The sequence below is a fragment of the Lactuca serriola genome, chromosome 9, assembly GCF_051521515.1.
Source record: "Lactuca serriola cultivar US96UC23 chromosome 9, Lser_US96UC23_V15, whole genome shotgun sequence".
NCBI lineage: Eukaryota > Viridiplantae > Streptophyta > Magnoliopsida > Asterales > Asteraceae > Lactuca > Lactuca serriola.
The window spans coordinates 203,858,500-203,877,271 of record NC_136416.1 but is presented as its reverse complement, the minus strand read 5'-3'; the positions used below and the strand labels follow the sequence as shown (position 1 = coordinate 203,877,271).

Below are 18,772 nucleotides of genomic sequence, written 5' to 3'. Positions count from 1 at the left end.
TGAAGATAAGATGGAAATTGTCGAAGGGAGGGCTACTCATCTCTCTGGAAGAGTGCGAAGGCTAGAAGAACAAAGGACACGAGATCAGGAATTGGTGATGGATGTCCATCGTTGTATAAATTTTGCTTATAATGACATGATTACTCACGATGCCAGGATGATAGAGTTAGAGATCTACAATCAAACCTCAAGAAATGAAGAACGCACAGGAAGTCTTGAGCAGAGAACTCAAGCACTTGAAGACCAAGTGGTTAATGTCACTGACGTGCTGGGTCATCACTTAGGTTTCTGGTAGATAAGCTACAACTAGTGGTTATGTAAATAGAGAAAATCAAACTAGCTAAGGCGAAAAGAGGAAAGTTTATAGCAAGGATGTAGAAAACCTTTCAATTTTTGCAATGTTTATAGAAACTTTTCTCTTATAAACCTAAATAAACTGATGTAACCACTGGTAATAATATGAAGCATACGCTATAGTAATCATTATGTTGTCTATTATGTTTTATGTTGTGAATAATAACTAGAGTATTTAGTACTCGTGTATTAAATGATCAACAAAACTCATAAAAATTCTTATTATTTATAATAGGAACTCAAACAAAATGCCTAGAAGGAGTAATCGGCTAAACCCTAACCGGCCATCAGCACCACAACAACAACCACAACCACCGCCAGAAATAAACCCCTCAATAAGTACAGTGCAAATTGAAGAAATCATAGCTCAAAGAATTGTTGCGGCTCTATCTAATGTCACAAGAGATGGAGTTAGAAATGAAGGCGATGTAAGGACCGCTAGAACATGTACCTACAAAGATTTTATGAATTGTAGGCCAAAAATCATTCATGGAAATGAAGGGGTAGTGAATTTGACAAGGTGGATAGAAAAGACAAAATATGTCTTTCAAATAAGCTTTTGTCCAGATGATTGTAAAGTACGATTTGCAGTATGTACTTTTGCTGACGCAGCACTTACATGGTGGAATATCCATGTGAATACAATGGGAATTGATACTGCAAATTCCATGAAATGGGAGGAGCTAAAAATGATGCTAGTAGAGGAGTATTGTCCTAGGGAGGAAATACATAAAGTGGAACAAGAACTGTGGACCCTAACCATGAAGGGTTCAGAGATAAAAGCTTATACCGCTAGATTTAATGATCTTGTTGTAATGTGTCCAGCACTTGTGACCCCTGGATATAAAAAGATTGAGCGATATATCTGGGGTTTAGCATCGCAAATAAAAGGCATGGTGATCGCATCAAAGCCTACGACTTATGACAGCACCAAGAGGATAGCTCATCAGCTAACCCTCATAGAGATCCAAGGAACAAAAGTGGTCTCAAAGGCTGAGTCTCCCAAAGCTAGAACAAACAAGCGAAAGTTTAATAAGAAGAATCCCAAACAATCATTTGAGAAAAGACAAGAAGAATGGTACCTACTCAACCAAAGTCTGCATGGTGCAACCACTGCAACCGTCATCACCCAGGTGACTGTTTTGTTTGCACGAAATGCAAAAAGAAGGGGCATACTGCTAGTTACTGCAGGAGCACAACACCTGCAACAGTCAATCAGCAAACAAATACTGGAACAGGTCGTGGTGAAGGAATAAAGTGTTATGAGTGTGGAGAGGTTGGACACATCAAGAAAGAATGTCCAAAGTTAAGGAGTCAAGGAGGCATAGGGTGTGGCAGGGCATTTGTGATCGGAAGCAGAGAGGCTATCCAAGACCCTTCGGTTGTATCTGGTACGTTTCTCATAGATAATGTATACGCTAGCATACTCTTCGACTCTGGAGCAGATCGAAGTTTTATAACTCCGACATTTAGAAAATTGTTAAGTCATAAGTCTAGCATCCTAAAAGAAATCTATGAAGTATAAATCGCTAACGGTCAAACTGAGAAAACACATGAAATCCTAGAAAATTGTCTGTTAACTCTTAATAACTACCTTTTTCACGTCAACCTCATGCCAATGCCTATCGGTAGTTTTGATGTCATAATTGGCATGGATTGGTTATCTTCACACCACGCCGAAATTCTATGTCATGAGAAAGCCATACAACTACCCTTACCAAATGGCGAAGCCCTGATTATCTATGGTGATAAGTCTGGGAAAACCTCAAAGTCATCTCTTGTACCAAGACACAGAAATATCTACATAAGAAATGTAGTGCATTCTTAGCCCGCATTGTAGAGAAGAGAAGAAAGATAAAAGAAATCAAGGACATACCTCAAGTATGTGATTTTCCTGAAGAACTACCTGGAATACCTCCCGTCCGACATGTCGAGTTTCGAATCGACTTAATTCTAGGAGCAGCACCAGTAGCGAAATCTCCTTATCGGTTGGCTCCATCCGAAATGCAAGAATTATCTAGTCAACTACAAGAACTTCTTGACAAAGGCTTTATCCGACCAAGTTTTTCACCTTGGGGAGCACCAATTTTGTTTGTCAAGAAGAAGGACGGATCCTTTCGAATGTGTATTGATTATCGGGAGTCGAACAAGCTAACGATCAAGAATCGTTATCCACTTCCAAGAATTGATGATTTATTCGATCAACTGCAAGGATCTAGCTACTACTCAAAGATAGATCTTAGATCATGATACCATCAACTCAGAGTACAAGAAGGAGAAATTCCAAAAACAGCATTTAGAACTCGTTATGGTCATTATGAGTTCTTAGTTATGTCTTTTGGATTAACCAATGCCCCATCAGTGTTTACGGATCTCATGAATCGTGTTTGCAAACCATACTTGGATAAATTTGTGATCGTATTTATCGATGATATATTGATATATTCACGAACCAAGGAAGAACATGGTCAACACCTGCAAATAATCTTGGAACTACTAAGAAAAGAAAATTCGTACGCTAAATTATCCAAATGTGAGTTTTGGATTAAAGAAGTACAATTTTTAGGTCATGTAGTTAGCAACGAAGGAATTCATGTTGACCCATCCAAAGTTGAAGCAATCAGGAATTGGGAAGCACCAAAGACGCCAATAGAGGTGCGTCAATTCCTAGGACTTGCTGGCTATTCCCACAGATTCATAGAGAATTTCACCAAAATAGCCAAGCCGCTTACAACACAAACCCAGAAGGATACGAAGTTCAACTGGGAAGACAAAAAAGAAGCTGCTTTTCAGAAACTGAAGCAAATGTTGTGTACTGCACCAATCCTATCCCTTCCAGAGGGGACAGAAGATTTCGTCGTATATTGCAACGCATCAAATCAAGGATTGGGATGTGTGTTGATGCAAAGAGGAAAAGTTATCGCCTATGCATCATGACAACTTAAGGTGCATGAGAATAATTACACTACCCATGATCTTGAATTGGGAGTTGTAGTTTTTGCACTAAAAATCTGGAGACATTACCTATACGGTACTAAGTTGTCACACCCCAAAACCAAGAACGGCGGAAACGTTCCGGGGTGGAGGACGTCATGTGAAGTATCATAACAGTGTAAAGTAGTAAACAAGCAACAACATCATCCATTGCATTAAAAGTAAAGTTTTAATACATGTGTGTTCTTTAATTGTAATAAGACACCAAAATATGTAATCAAAATAAAAGACGAGTCTTGTCTGTGCTCCGTCTTCTCAAAACCTGGCCATCGTACCTATCTAACTGGTGACCTGAGAATACAAGTTATTTTGAAAGCGAGTATCAGCGTAAAGCTAGTGAATTCATAAGTATTAATGTGTCTTTGATTTGTAAAACTGTAAGTAATGACTTGTAAACCTTTGGAAAAAGACTGTATAAGTGTGAACTGTTTCAAAGCAGTTGAAAGCGTTTGAATACTCTAGCAAAAACCTATGATTTCTATTATTATAAAGAGTAGCCTTCTACCAAGACCTGAATGTTTTGAAGGTAGTCTTCTACCAAGACTCGTATGTTTTGTAATTAGTCTTCTACCAAGACTCGTGTATTTTGTAAGTAGTCTTCTACCAAGACTCATGTGTTTTGTAAGTAGTCTTCTACCAAGACTCATGTGTTTTGTAAGTAGTCTTCTACCAAGACTCGTATGTTTTGTAAGTAGTCTTCTACCAAGACTCGTGTGTTTTGTAAGTAGTCTTCTACCAAGACTCGTGTGTTTTGTAAGTAGTCTTCTACCAAGACTCGTATGTTTTTCTATCACAAAGATGGTTTTCCTTCTTTTTGACTATTACTAACAGTACTTAGTCTAACTCATCGTTTACGTAAATGTATCATGAAATAAAGTAATAGGAAAAATATAATCATGTAAGTGTTGTCCTTTTGTATTAGGATCAACACTACATCGCGACTACCTAATGTATAACCTTTAAACATCTGTAGATTGTTCAATTTTCCTCTGCAGCTGCAGCAGGTTTAAGGAATGGTTAGTCCCGTAAAGGTACTCCTAATATAAGTATTAACCGTAGGCATCCGTAGATGGTCATTTACCTCTGTAGCAAACAGTAGGCTAAAGCAATGGTTAGTCCCGTAAAGGTACCCCTAATATAAGTAATAACCGTAGGCATCCGTAGATGTTCATCTACCACTGTTGCTAACAGGTGGGTTTCAGAATGGTTAGTCCCGTCTAGACATCCCGTTGAACTGGGATAGGCAGGACAATTTATACATAATGTACTAGTAAATCATCCTAGTGAATCTAGGTACAAGTATCCATGTAAGTGTGTACAAATAAATCTATATATGTAAATGTATTCATGTAAGCGTATCGATGTAGACGTATTCATGTAACATGTAATGTATAGTATAGACTCATGAATGAACTGACTCTGGTGTAATTTCCTTGTAATAGGAATAATGTTTTGTATCTCCTAACTATCCCTATAATAGTTAACTGGAAGGTAATTGATTGTCCAAGCAGGTTTATACACCCTTGTTACACAAGAGTGTGGGAAACTGAATGAAGGATGAAAACTATAATATCAATACATATATAAGAACATAAGTGTATAGATATAGTTTTGTTCAAGAAAGTAAAAATGGTTTTGTAAGGCATCTAAGAGTTTTGAACAATAATTAACAATGACTTGATGTCATTCTAATAAACATTTCAAACGTAATACTTTTGCTACCAAGGTATTTTTAAGATAGAAAACCATTTCATACATCACATTTTGAAGCATGTGAAATCAGTTGGATGAAAACATAGTTATAAATACCTATGATTGATTTAATAACATGTTGTTTTCTACTTGTCTCCCCCCTCCCCCATTAAAGCATTTAAAATCATTTAAAACATTGATTAAGGGGTATGAACTCACCTGAAGATGGTGGTTTGGATGAACTGAATGGTGTAGGATTGTTAGGTGTCAAGTGAGGACTTGAACACGCACTATGATCCTAATGAACATATAATCACACATATATGCACCCAATTAGTCTTAAACTACTGATTGAAAATGTTAAGACATCCTAAAACATGATAAACACTTTATATAAGTGTCATAAGCCCTAAGGATTGTATCTAAGTTGTTGTAGGACAGGGCTAGTGGGTTTAGGGTTCCAAAGGACCCTATCCTTGAGTTTACTCTCCAAGAACCAACATACAAGGAGTTTACGGTCGTAAACTCTTGATTTTACGGCCGTAAGCTCCTAAGCTTAAGGTTATTTTGTGCTTTGAAGTTCTACATGTTCCCTAGAAGCATTTCTACTTAATGGCTTGGTCTTTGGAAGAGTTTAGGGCATTATATAACTCCTTTTAGGAGTTCACGGCCCTGGGACCAAACCCCATGGAGATTACGGTCGTAATCTCACTTGGAAGGGTGTTTTTGGTGATTTCAAGTCCCTAATGTAACTAGGAACTAAACTAGGCTAGTGTACAAGGCTTTAGGAGAGTTTGAAGTACCTTTTGGCCCTATTGTTTGGATTTCACGGCCCTGGAACTTCTTGGGCTGTGAACACCTTACTGTTGGTGTTCTAAGTGTGTTTTCTAGTCCTAAACACATTAGGGTACAAGTCCAAACTAGTTTCATTGCTTAAGGAAAGGACTAGGCACCATTTGTGCCTTAAAGGAGGGTTTACGGTCCAAGATGTTCTTGGGCGGTAAACTCCTAAATCTTGTTGTTTTGACATGTAATCTAGGTTATTAAGCACTTAATAAGCTATATAATACAACTAGATAGAAGTACTCATGTTCTGGGATGAAAGTCCGAAGATCCTTGAGAGAGAATTCGGCTTTTCATTAGTTGGAAATGTAACTAATGAACAAATATGGCTCAGAATCCTATATATAGTCCTAGGATTTTTGGCAGAAAATATTTTATTCACGAAATGAACTCTAATATCATAGAGTCTTGGAATAATAGAGTTGCACAAAACCCTAGTGCATCCACTCTCCTGATATATCCTTAAGTGTAAACCTGAAATACTCAAACTTATACTAAAAGTCTGGAAATTTACTGCAACTGTTCTAATCTTCTATTGACTTGATATGGTTTGTACAGAATGGAAATTTCGGGTTGCCACATAAGCATACTATTTTTACCGACCATAAGAGTCTCCAGCACATCTTCGACCAAAAAGATCTTAATATGAGCCAACGAAGATGGGTCGAATTGTTGAATGATTACGAATGTGAGATTCATTATCATCCTGGAAAGGAAAACGTGGTAGCAGATGCCTTGAGCTGGAAAGAATATATTAAACCCCGTCGGGTACGAGCATTAACCATAACTATCCATTCTAACCTTGTCGCACAAATTAGAGAAGCTCAACTTGAGGCTCTAAAATAAGATAACATCAAGAACGAAGCCTTGCGAGGAATGGAAAAGCAACTTATACACAAAGATGACTGAACGCGACACTTTATGAACCGAATTTGGACGCCTAAGTTCGGTGGAGTCAGGGACTTGGTCTTAGAAGAAGCCCACAAGTCCAGATATTCCGTGCATCCAGGTTCTGACAAAATGTACTTAGACATAAAAGTACATTATCGGTGGCCAAACATGAAGGCATAAATTGCTACTTATGTGAGCAAATGTTTGACTTGTTCTAGAGTGAAGGCAGAACATCAAAAGCCTTCAGGTTTACTTCAACAACCGGAAATACCTGCATGGAAATGGGAGCAGGTATCAATGGACTTCATCACTAAGTTACCTAAAACTCCTAGTGGGTTCTACATTATTTGGGTCATAGTCTATAGATTGTCTAAGTCTACCCATTTCTTACCAATTAAGGAGAACGACAAGATGGAGAAGCTGACTAGAGTTTATCTTAAGGAAATTGTTAGATTGCATGGAGTTCCAAGTTCTATTATTTCTGACCGAGATAGTAGATTCAGTTCACGATTTTGGCAATCTCTATAAAAATCCTTAGGAACACGTCTAGACATGAGTACAGCTTACCATCCACAGATTGATGGTCAAAGTGAGAGAACCATTCAGACTTCAAAAGATATGCTCCGAGCCTGTGTAATATACTTTGGAAATGTGTGGGATACTCATTTACCGTTAATTGAGTTTTCCTACAACAATTGTCATCACACCAGCATCAAGGTTGCACCGTTTGAGGCTCTTTATGGACGAAAATGTCGTTCCCCAGTATGTTGGGCAGAAGTTGGAGATACGCAGATGGCCAGAGAACGTACAGGCGATACCTTACGTACTGGACCAGAAATAATTCGTGAGACAACTAAAAAGATCGTGCAAATTAAAGATCGATTAAAGGTTGCACGTGATCGTCAAAAGAGTTATGCTAACGTAAGACGTAAGCCTTTAGAATTCCAAGTTGGAGATAAAGTAATGTTGAAGGTCTCTCCTTGGAAAGGTGTAATTCGATTCAATAAGCGAGGCAAACTAAACCCACGGTATATAGGACCTTTTAAAATTCTAGCCAGAATTGGTTCTGTCGCATACCAACTCAAGTTGCCTCAAGAGCTAAGTAATGTACATGATGTTTTTCACGTATCAAATCTCAAAATATGTCTATCCGATGACACTCTTGTGGTACCTCTCGACGAGATACAAGTCAATACCAAACTCAACTTTGTAGAAGAACCTGTCGAGATCATGGATCGAGAAGTCAAACGATTAAAGCAAAGTTGTATTCCCATAGTGAAAGTTCGATGGAACTCTTTGCGAGGACCTGAATTTACTTGGGAACGTGAAGATCAGATGAAAGGAAAATACCCCCAATAGTTTGACAAAACCCTATCCACAAGATAAATTTCGGGACGAAATTGTTCTAACGGGGGGAGAATGTAACACTAGTCAAAATAGGTCAATAGACAATCACATGTGATTATGCCAATCATGTAATGTGATTATGTTAACCTAGTAATGTGGTAAGAGTGTTATGTAGTTCATGATAAATTATAATACAAAAATGAACTTTCTTTATGATCCAACTCAAAGTATACGTCCATACGATTCCAAAAATATAGAGAACGTCTGAATCTGACTTCGCATGAAGAAGTTATGATAAACCGAACACTATAAATCTCTATAATAAGAGGAATTTAAAATAGACTTAGAATTAGCTATTTAAGTCTAAAAGAGAGTTGTAGTACTCATAAATACCTACGCGTGCATATAAAGAACGTCAAAAAAGGAGTTCGTATGCAAAAGTTATGGCCTTCCGAAGATTCAGCTTTCAGAAACCCTAATCTAACTAAACTCACGACGTGAACAAGGGCTTATTCACGATGTGAGGAGTGAGTCATTTTGCCACATTTAGGAATCTAGAAGGTGTGATGAGGCTGCGAGGGGATAGGATCCAAACTCACGACGTGAACAAGGTGTTTTTCACGACGTGAGGAGTCACATGGCCACCTTCCGAAGCTAGGGACGCAAATGGCAAGTCTACGGGGTGATCATGCAAGACTCACGACGTGAGCCTTATGAAACTCACGACATGAGAGTCCAAAATCCTTACTATAAATAGCAGGTCCGACTTCAGCTATTCCTTACACCATTTCCTTATCTCCTCTCTCCCTTGCTGAAGCCATCTTGCATCCCGAGCCCCGACGATCTCGCACGCTGACCGTTTTGCTTAGATAACACAAAATCACGCTACTAGGGTGAGTTTCACGGCCCCACTTTCTAATATTTCGGGGGAAACGCATGCTAGTTATTGTATATATGTTATTATTATGTCTATATGATACTATATAGTTATGATAATCGAGATATGATTGTTCTAAATATAACATTTTGAATACATACAACTATTATTAACTTATCAGTATGTTAATTTACTAATGTAGATCTTGAGTTATAGTTAGGATTCTACATATATGTTGTGTGCGATATAATAACGAAGTAATATTCGAAAGTTCTAAATGTTAAGTTATATAGTATGTTGCTATTAATAGTTTTATGTCAAGATAAAATTGGATATGTTATATGTTGTTATTATTAGTTTTATGTTAAGATAAAACTGGATATGTTATATGTTGTTATTGTTAGTTTTATGTCAAGATAAAACTGGATATGTTATATGTAGATTTGTTAGTTTTATTTCAAGATAAAACTTGGTATTGTTATTGATAGTTTTATCTCAAGATAAAACTAGAAACGTTATATGTTGTTATTATTGGTTTTAGATCAAGATAAAACCTTATTTTTACTTCAAGATATAGTTGTTATACTGCCTAAATATTATGAAGTTAGGAGTAATGTTTAAAAGCATAGTCTAGTAACTTAAGGTTTTAGACATGAATATGCTTTTGTTGTTAGAGCTATAGGAAGTCGTCAAAGTCTACATGAGTAATTGTATTCATCAACTAAGATTGGGGATCTTAGCGGAAATCCTCTGAACTGTAACCGTTAATCCCGTGTGAGCGAGGAAGTCGTGTATAATTAGTATACGGGCTAACCACCCCACTTGTGACTGTTAGCTACAGTCAACCAAAAACAAGTGATGAACTATCCTTTATTTGTTATTGTTCCGGCGTCGATGAAGCGTACGGTGTTGTTTCTCATGGTAAATCATGAGTGTGTTTGTTTCTCATGGTAAATCATGAGTGTATTCTATCAGAGGTATTATGTCATAGCAGCGGTTACAGGCTCATGGTAGCAAATTGTTAGAAACATTATACCTTGTCATATACAGGTATTAATGTTAAGTATAAGTTTTCCCCTACTTATACCTTAAGATTAAGAAATGTTTAGGTATAACACTTAATTGATAAGTATACTGTTATACCTAATGTTGGAGAGTCAAAATGATACTTTCAAAACTATACTTTTGAATGTGTAAAAATGTATTATTTTATGGAGTCAAAACCTGTGGACTCACCAACTTTATGTTGACGTATTTTAAAATGCATGGGTTTTCAGGAACTTGAAAAGCTGGTATGTATTCAAACAGGAGAAGTTTTACTATTATCCTTCTGTTTATTAAGAAGTATGTCATAGTCGAATATTATGTAATAAATACTAGGAAAACAATAATGTAACTTTCAATCATCAATAAAGGTATGTATTTTCTTTAAGTATTGTTCAATGTATGTTATATAACTGTGATATGAAAAATGACGTTACACTACCCAGTGTTTCCGCCGACGGCCGGGGTGTGACATTTTTGTCCTAAAGTTTGGACCTTTATGAGTATAGGGCACTCCAAAGCATATTAGTTGTCCTTTCATGCATGATAGGTCTTGTAGATTCTTAAAAATGGTTGCTTGATGGTCCTTTTCTAGTCATGCAAGAGTTTGGTGGTGATGAGTGTGGATTAAGTTAGAGTTTTAAGGTGTAAGCCCTTTTCAGCCATGAAAAGGCTTAAAGTTTTAGGCGTTATGGATTAAGACGTTCTAAGAAGGTTAGATTTGTGTTTGGATGCATATCTTATTGATTGAGACCTTTTTGGTGCGGTTTTTGGGGTCAGACGGCGTACGCGCTGCATACTACTGGCTATTCCCAACGTAGCCAGGTGAGACCCCAATCCAACCTGATTCCTGAGTACACCCAGCGTACGCGCTAGGCAATTGACTTTTGCTGACTTTTGGAATTTTGGTCAAGAATTAGGGTTTTGGACCATAGGAGGGTCAAAATGGTCTTTTTTCCCTTACGGGGTTTAGCTGTGGGTTTTGGACTCGCGAGTTGGTAATGGGCCTTAATTATTAATTAGGGTTAATTATTGTGTTATTAGGCGGAGTCTAGTTTCGGCAATCCGGGTGCGAGATTTATCTGTCATTAGCATCAAGTGAGTTTCCTTCATTGTATCTGTGGATCGAAGGCACCAATGTTGGACCACTAGTTTATGTTATGGTATGATGATTGTCTTCGTGACAACTGTCAGTTATGCCTGTGTTTGCTTGATGACTATATGATTCTTTTGCTATGATATTATGTGGTAGTGGCAGAGGGTGAAATAGACCCGGTATCCGGTTGAAATAGACCGAAGGGGATTGCAAGCACCCGGATATGCTTGATTGTATCTGGTTGAAATATACCGAAGGGGATTGCAAGCACCCAGATATGCTTGGCTGTATGTTTGTATGGTATGGGGTATTTTCGGGGAACTCACTAAGCTTTGTGCTTACGGTTTTCAGTTTATGTTTTAGGTACTTCCAGCTCGAAGGGGAAGGGCCCGGCATGATCACACCGCATCACCCTATGATTTTACGCATTATGAAATTTTGGGAATTTGTACTATGATAAACTATAGCTATGATACACTTTCGACTGCTTTGATATGATTACCGCATGTTTTGAATGAACTTAAAAACAAAAAATTTATCTGTATTTTGGGATGTTACATTTATGGAAAGTTGGAGCCTCTTGTTGGATGGGTTAAGTGCTTACCAAGAAGGTTGTTAAGCCAGTAGGAAGCAACACACCTCTTATTGGTCGCAACGCGTCTCATGAACCTAGTCTCGACTGATGGTCACAATGAGCTTGCCCGTTGACCATTGACTTTTTAACTAGTTTAACTTTTGGTTGGGTTATAGGATTTGAATGAGGTTTGGCCTCGGTTGGATGATTAGGTGGTTTGTGCTAGTTGTTCGTTGCGGAGGTTATGGTTGTGATTCTTCTGCTAGACTCGGGTGAGCTTTCTAACTATATTCTATATGACAATAGATATCTTTGTATGATAGGATGTAGATACTGCTAATGTATGCTTATACAAGTTGACTATATTAGTCTTTTGTATGTTTTTTGCTTGATTGTATGGTGCTTTTTGTATCATGTTTGAGAGGTTGATGACGGAACGACATTAGGCTATGAGTCTAGATACTCAGATTCGTTGACGGAACATGTTAGGCTATGACTCAGTTGTTGAGTAATGTTTGAGGGTTGATGACGGAACGACACTAAGTTGCGAGTCAGCTGTTAATGACGAAATGACGATAGGTTACAAGCCATTTGTTTGTATGCATTGTGTGTGTATTGTTTTATGTGATATCTTAGAGAACTCACTAAGTTTTATGTTTATCCGTAGTTTACAAATGTTTTTTTCATGTTGTTCTAGCGATCAGGGCAAGGTGCGGCTTGACTATACACTCATATCGTTGGGATTTTATGATGTAGATTTCCACCGATTCTATATTATTACTCTGTTTTGTAAATTATGTTTTATAAAATGTATTTTTATATTATTTGTGGGAACGAAGTTTGATATTATATTATATTCTGATAATGAAAATTTTGGTTTGTAATTTGAGACGTTACATTCAATTTTTTTTAACCGCACAACTTTTGATAAATAGGGCACACCTTATGTAAATGTCCACATGATATACTCTTTGGATTAACTTATGATATATATGCCATGGAAGTTTATCTTGTACTATTTAACAACATTACAAATCACGTACATTCAATACAAACTATTAATATGAAAAAATATTTTAAAAACTATGGATAACCAAAGTTCCACTTATGTCGCTAAACAAAATGCATTACAGAACTAGTACACATTTCAACTTGTCATTAAGCAAAATCCATTAAACCAGTTTAACTAGAAACGTTAACAGCTTCCATTTCATTTGGTTTAATTCTTGTCTAACGACCAAAACTTCTTGATTCATCTTTCATGTGGTAGTTTAAAACGTTGTCTATCTACTATCAAAGACATCAATCTTTTGTCTATCTACTATCATTTGTAATATATATATATATATATATATATATATATATATATATATATATATATATATATATATATATATATACTCAGTATATGCGGCTATGCGCAACGGTATTTAATACGTTGAAAAATGTAAGCAATGAGGATATTCTTGTTCATTAGTACAAATCAAAATAAATAATATTCAAAAGTTTATAACATAAAATGCTCTAATAAAACTAAGCAACTGCAAACATTCGTATAGTGATTCCAGAATAAATAAAACAAACATAAAAGATCCCTTCAAAATTTTATGAAGCTCTAAAATCTCACACTTTAGCTTCATCTCTATCACAACAAATCCAAATCTTTTTCAAGAACCCTACCCTAAACTTGTTGTTTCTTCAAATCAAGAAACACTTTACCAATTTGCCCCTCACACGCCACAGAAACTTCCGGATCCAAAGATTGAAGAAACTTAGCGGATAACTTTAAATTAGTGAAAATCGTAAATAATTTCCCACAAAACTTTCTGACTTCCGCCCTTTTGGATTGCTTTTCAGGCATATTCATCACCAATTCCTTAATCAAAACACAAATTTCAGACATATGTCTACTCACCATCTTCTTTCCAACATCGCTTCCTTCAATGTTCAAAGGCTTCAAAATCTCCAACACCAAATCCAGCCCTTCAACTCTCCTAAATTTCGATTTCGCCCCTCCACATTTCTCAACTAAAAACCCAAAAAAACGTCTCCCGATCCACGCCCACCTCCTGAAAATCTCCTTCAAGAAATTCAACTTGAGCATCGAGTTTTTCCCATCGAAATAACGGGTTAAAGCCCCTTTAAAAATCTCAAACACTTTCTCCAATTCATCTTCCTCGAAGCTTCTAGAATCAATGATCTTCAAGATCCAGTAGATTGAATTCTGGGCCAGATTCACAATCTTTCTGTATCGTTGAAACGAAGCTGATTGTTTCTTTTTTGATGGAGTGATTGCTGATTTCTTCTTTTTGAAAGGTTTTGATGCCAATTTTAGATTCTTTTCAAGTAGAGGCTCGAGAAGTGATAGTTGTACAGATTCGTCTTTTGGATAATGTTTTGCTTTGAAGATTTTGTGTTCCATGATTTTACAGATCCTGTCACCTAGCTGTTCACTTCCTTCAGTTGTATTGGGGTTCACGAATGCTTGTGCAAGATTTGTGAACACCTTCAATACTTGTGGTTTACCTGCATGATATCATATGATGTTAAATTAGATTAATTTACATTTTTGGTCCCTGGGTATAGCTGGTTTTTCAAAATTCTAGTAAGTTGAGGTTTTTGTAACGTTTTGGGGGTCAAATTTGCAAAAATCAGGTGATCAAAATAGTAATTTTACTTGGATCGGGGATGAAAACTGTTACAAAACCTCAAATAAAGACTAAAACTGCAAGATAACTCTTTGGGACTAAAATTGTTACAATAGCCCCAAATTTAGACCAGAATTGCGAAAGAACTTTTTTGGGATGAAAATTAGTACAAAAACCTAAAAGAAAACCAAAATTGCAAAATCAGCTTATACTCGAGGACCAAAATCGTTACAAGAACATCAAATAACGACCAAAATTGCAAAAGTTGGCTATACTCAGGTACCAAAATTGAAAAATCGTTACAAGAATCTCAAATAAGGACCAAAATTACAAGAGAATTTTTTGGGACCAGAATTGCAAATGACAGCTATTATACTTGGGGGACCAAAATTCTGAAAATAACGAAATCGCAAGAGAAGTTTTCAGAATCTAAATGCAAAAATAAGCTATACTCAAGAACCAAAATTAAAAGAAAACTCTTTTAGGGACTAAAAATGTAACTTACTATGAAAATATTATAAAAGTAAAAAACTTGCCTTGATTCTCATGAAGGTAGATTTCAAGCAAGGAAAGAACACGGAGTTTGAAAAGAACAAGCTGAGAATGAGCAGTTTCCCCTCCCGCTTGGTTTCGTTTCTCTTTAAAGATCTGAGCCAGATACGAATCCATTCTAAACATGGCTTCATCGTCCATTCCACCGTCGGAATCGGAATCGGAATCTCCTTTTCCGGCGGAATCAGTGATTCCCTCGGAGTCTTCGGATTGGTCATCAGCTGCTTCACCACCGGTTTCGGCTTCATCGGAATCTTCGGCTTCTTCGATTTCTAGAAGATCATCGTCATCAGTGTCATCATCATTTTCAGTATCGGAATCTTGACGCCTTGCGGGTTTTAAATCCTTTTTTATTACTTTCAACATTCGGAGTAGACCATCGTCTGTCACATCATCACTGTAGTATTTGAAAACCTACAAAAGGTAAGTGGAAAAATGTCAACAATGGAAACTTGAAAATTCTATTTCAACTTCTATTTGCTTATTATGAAGAAATCAATACAAGTATATCGGTATACCTGCTCAATGGAGGATCGCATGGGAGCTGATGATTGAGGAAGCAATGAGAGGAGTGTGTCAACAAATACATCCATTAACACAGGTGCATCATCACCATCTGCATCTGCTTCATCTTCTCCAGATGAATCAAGAAGATCGGGTGATGGGAAGAACTTTTTGCAGCAAATTATGATTTCAGAAGCAGCTTCAAAGAATTCCCCTGGTCTGAGTAGGATTTGGAGCAGCAATTGGATGAGTAAGTACCTCAATGCATGCAATCTGTGAGCATCTGCACTCATCCCACAATTCCTTTCCTGAAATTGTTCAAACTCTCTTTTAAAAGGAATATCATGAAAGGTTTAACTTGAAGTATAATGTTGTAAGCAAAAAGAAATGGAAGCAGGATGATGTGATATACAAATAAATGAAAGTAAATTGTTATTTCTTTGTGAAAGTAGGAGTGAATTACCTCTTTGGAAAGCCAATTTTCCATGGCTTGCAATTTCTTGAAAGCCTTTTCATCTTCATCACTCAATGACCTAAAGAGAGATACAGACGGAATGTTGCGCAAAACACTGAGAAATTTCATGAAATAAGAACCAAGATCATTAGCTTCTTTCCCACTTGTAACTGTATGAGGCCATTCTCCTTTTTGGGCATTGGCCAAAAGTAATTGCAGCTGTTCAATACACATCCTGCAAAGAGAACTTGAAGTTGCTGCTTTTGGCCATCTAAACTTCTGATCTAACTCAAATGAAGTCACTTCAGTCCCTAAAGATGAAGAGAACAGCCCCTGAACAGCTAAAAACTTCAAGATTTCTTTCTGAACACCAAACTTTCCTTCACCTTCAGGCAGCTCGTTTGAATCCTCAGTCTTATCAAGCTTTGCATGTTTTAAAACACTTGGAAGAGAGTCCACAACCCAACTTTTGAGAAAATCTGAACTGACATCTTTCTCTTCAATTGAACCAATTTCTGAATTATCATCAGTTGTTTGACTTTGGTCAGATGGTTCTTCTAAAGGTCGCACATCAAGAAACATGTCGATTAGGTTTTTAATGAAAAGCATGCAGCCAGGTTCAGTAGTGAAACCTGACATTAGATCTTTTACAGTTTTAGTCCTTGTAATGCAGTCGAATTTCCCATTGCTGTGTTTTTGTAGAGCCATGGTGACAGCTACCCGTTTTCCATCATCATTGCTGACCCAATCTGACAACTTTTCAAGAAAGTATTGTGCAAATTTGTAAAGCCATGAATCCTTTGTGGAAAGTATGTCAATTAGACATTGGACAATCTTGTAGGATAAAACAATGGGTATGCAAGAAACAGGGAGTTTTGGTAGAACAAGAAGCATAACATCAAACACCAAGTGTTTTCGATCATGAGAGGATAGAAGAAGCGACCCTTCGATTATAACATCCCAGAAATTTTGTAGGTTTTTCTGTAGATCTTCTTCATAAGAACTCGATTTGGGTTTCTTTTTGTGCTTCTTTGTAGAGTTTAATCCTGTTGATGAATCAGTGCCTTCTGGGACAACATCGGGTAATAGGATATTCACTAAAACAGGCCACACACCATGAACTCGAGGCTGACAAAATGTTGACTCCTGCAAACCCACAATAAAAACTTCAAAAATTACAACTTTATCCCTCGAACTGATGCAAATACCATGAAACCATTTAAAAAAAATCACCTTTAGGCAATTTGAAAGAATGGATAGATGTTCAGGAGAGAACATTGAGCTAGAACTGTATGGATTTGGCAAAAGCTTCCCAAATGATCTGTTGTCATCAGATAGTTTTTCTCTTAGTTTAAGAGCTAGAAGTAATGCATCAGGGTTTCCAGCTTCTGTGGCTCCTTCAAACCATTCATGGAGACCAGGAGCATCAAGAACTTGCTTCAAGACAACTTTAACAGGCAACTGCAATCCATATATATACATTCATTTCACACAGATCATGAAAGGGTATTAATGGAATGATAAAAAAAAATTGTTTTATCCCATCAATTATTAAGTACCTTTTCAACTAACTGCAGGATAACAACAACAGCAGGCTCCTGGAGATAACGTTTCTTGGTGGCTAGTGTAATAACAGCACCAGTGAATTCCTTAATATACTCGCTTTCCTGAATCAGTCTTCCTGATCTTGCAAGAGCACCATAAGCAAACAGACGACCTAAAAGACAATCTTTGATTTCCTGTATGACATAAAGAAATACACAAACATTTAGAAAGGGAGTAGATAAGTAAGCAGTCATGTTCAAAAAAAGTTAAAAAGAGATTACAATCCCACCTGTCCCTTCATAGAAGAAGAGACTTCCAATAAGTCAACTATTAGTTTCAGCAAAGAGTCCAATGCAATATCAGAAACTGCACCAACTAACATAGTCAAGCCCAATGCAAACCCTTGTCTTGCACACTGAAAAAGAATAACCAAATAAGCACCTGCTAGTAAAGACAACAATGGCCATATAAGTAAAATCAAAGTGAGGAAGCACACACCTCTCTTGATGAGGAAACACCACGAACAAGCCTTCTGACAGCATATCTTAAGGAAGGTGCACAGTTATTCAATCCATCGTCTTTCTCAGCTTCCAATTTCAACCCGCCGTCAACATCTTCCTTCTTCTCGAGCATATTATAAGCCTTCTGAACCGCTTGCAACTCCATCACCAATCTCTCTGCAGCAGCTTCCCTTACCAAACCATCGGCAGATCCCAAATCCTTAAACACGCCTATATGAAACTCAGGCAAACTGTTACTTGTTCTACTCTTCTTAACTTCTTTGACCTCCAAATTTGCTAGAATTGGCTTCACTTCAGCGTTATCACCTGATGTAGCGCGGTGTTTTTCTTTATCTAATGCTTTTCGTTTTTTCTTCCTCTCCATTGGTTTAACACCATTGGAGCTGTTATCGTTATTATTTGATTTTTCTATCTCCTCTTCGTTCTTCTTCACCTTTTTCATCTTCTTTTTCAAATGCTCGCTCGAAACTTTGCTATCAGAGCTTGTATTGCTCTTCTGGATATCTATTTCTTCTACACTATCAGAGCTCCTTTTCTTACTACCCATTGATGTCAACGAAGGAAGGTGCCCTAGTTTCTGGTATGGTATCGGCAATGACGAAGAGTTTGGAACGCTATAAACCCGCCGCTTATGTTAGTTCTTATTAGAAAGTTATACTTGCACCCCCTCTATTTTGGATAAATTTCAATTCAACATTTCAACCTTGTTGAAAATAATAATATTTTGATTGAATGTTCAACAAGAGGAACCTTGATATGTTTGAAGTAACGTTGTCAAGATCGGGATCCTATCTAGGATCGTTTTTGGGTTTGCAAGATCAGGATCGTAAGATCGG

At 37.1% G+C, this 18,772-nt stretch overlaps 1 protein-coding gene across 1 annotated transcript; it reads right to left on the bottom strand.

Moving 5' to 3' along the window:
* Window positions 1-13,158: 13,158 nt before the first annotated feature.
* Window positions 13,159-18,536, bottom strand: LOC145072087 (uncharacterized). Its single transcript, XM_079018454.1, has 8 exons — window positions 17,914-18,536; window positions 17,705-17,830; window positions 17,430-17,609; window positions 17,104-17,331; window positions 15,880-17,016; window positions 15,431-15,724; window positions 14,897-15,326; window positions 13,159-14,238 (listed from the first exon to the last, which is right to left on the bottom strand). Exons 1-8 carry the CDS (start codon window positions 18,481-18,483, stop codon window positions 13,394-13,396), a joined length of 3,810 nt encoding a protein of 1,269 aa, XP_078874580.1. The 5' UTR covers window positions 18,484-18,536; the 3' UTR covers window positions 13,159-13,393.
* Window positions 18,537-18,772: the final 236 nt, after the last annotated feature.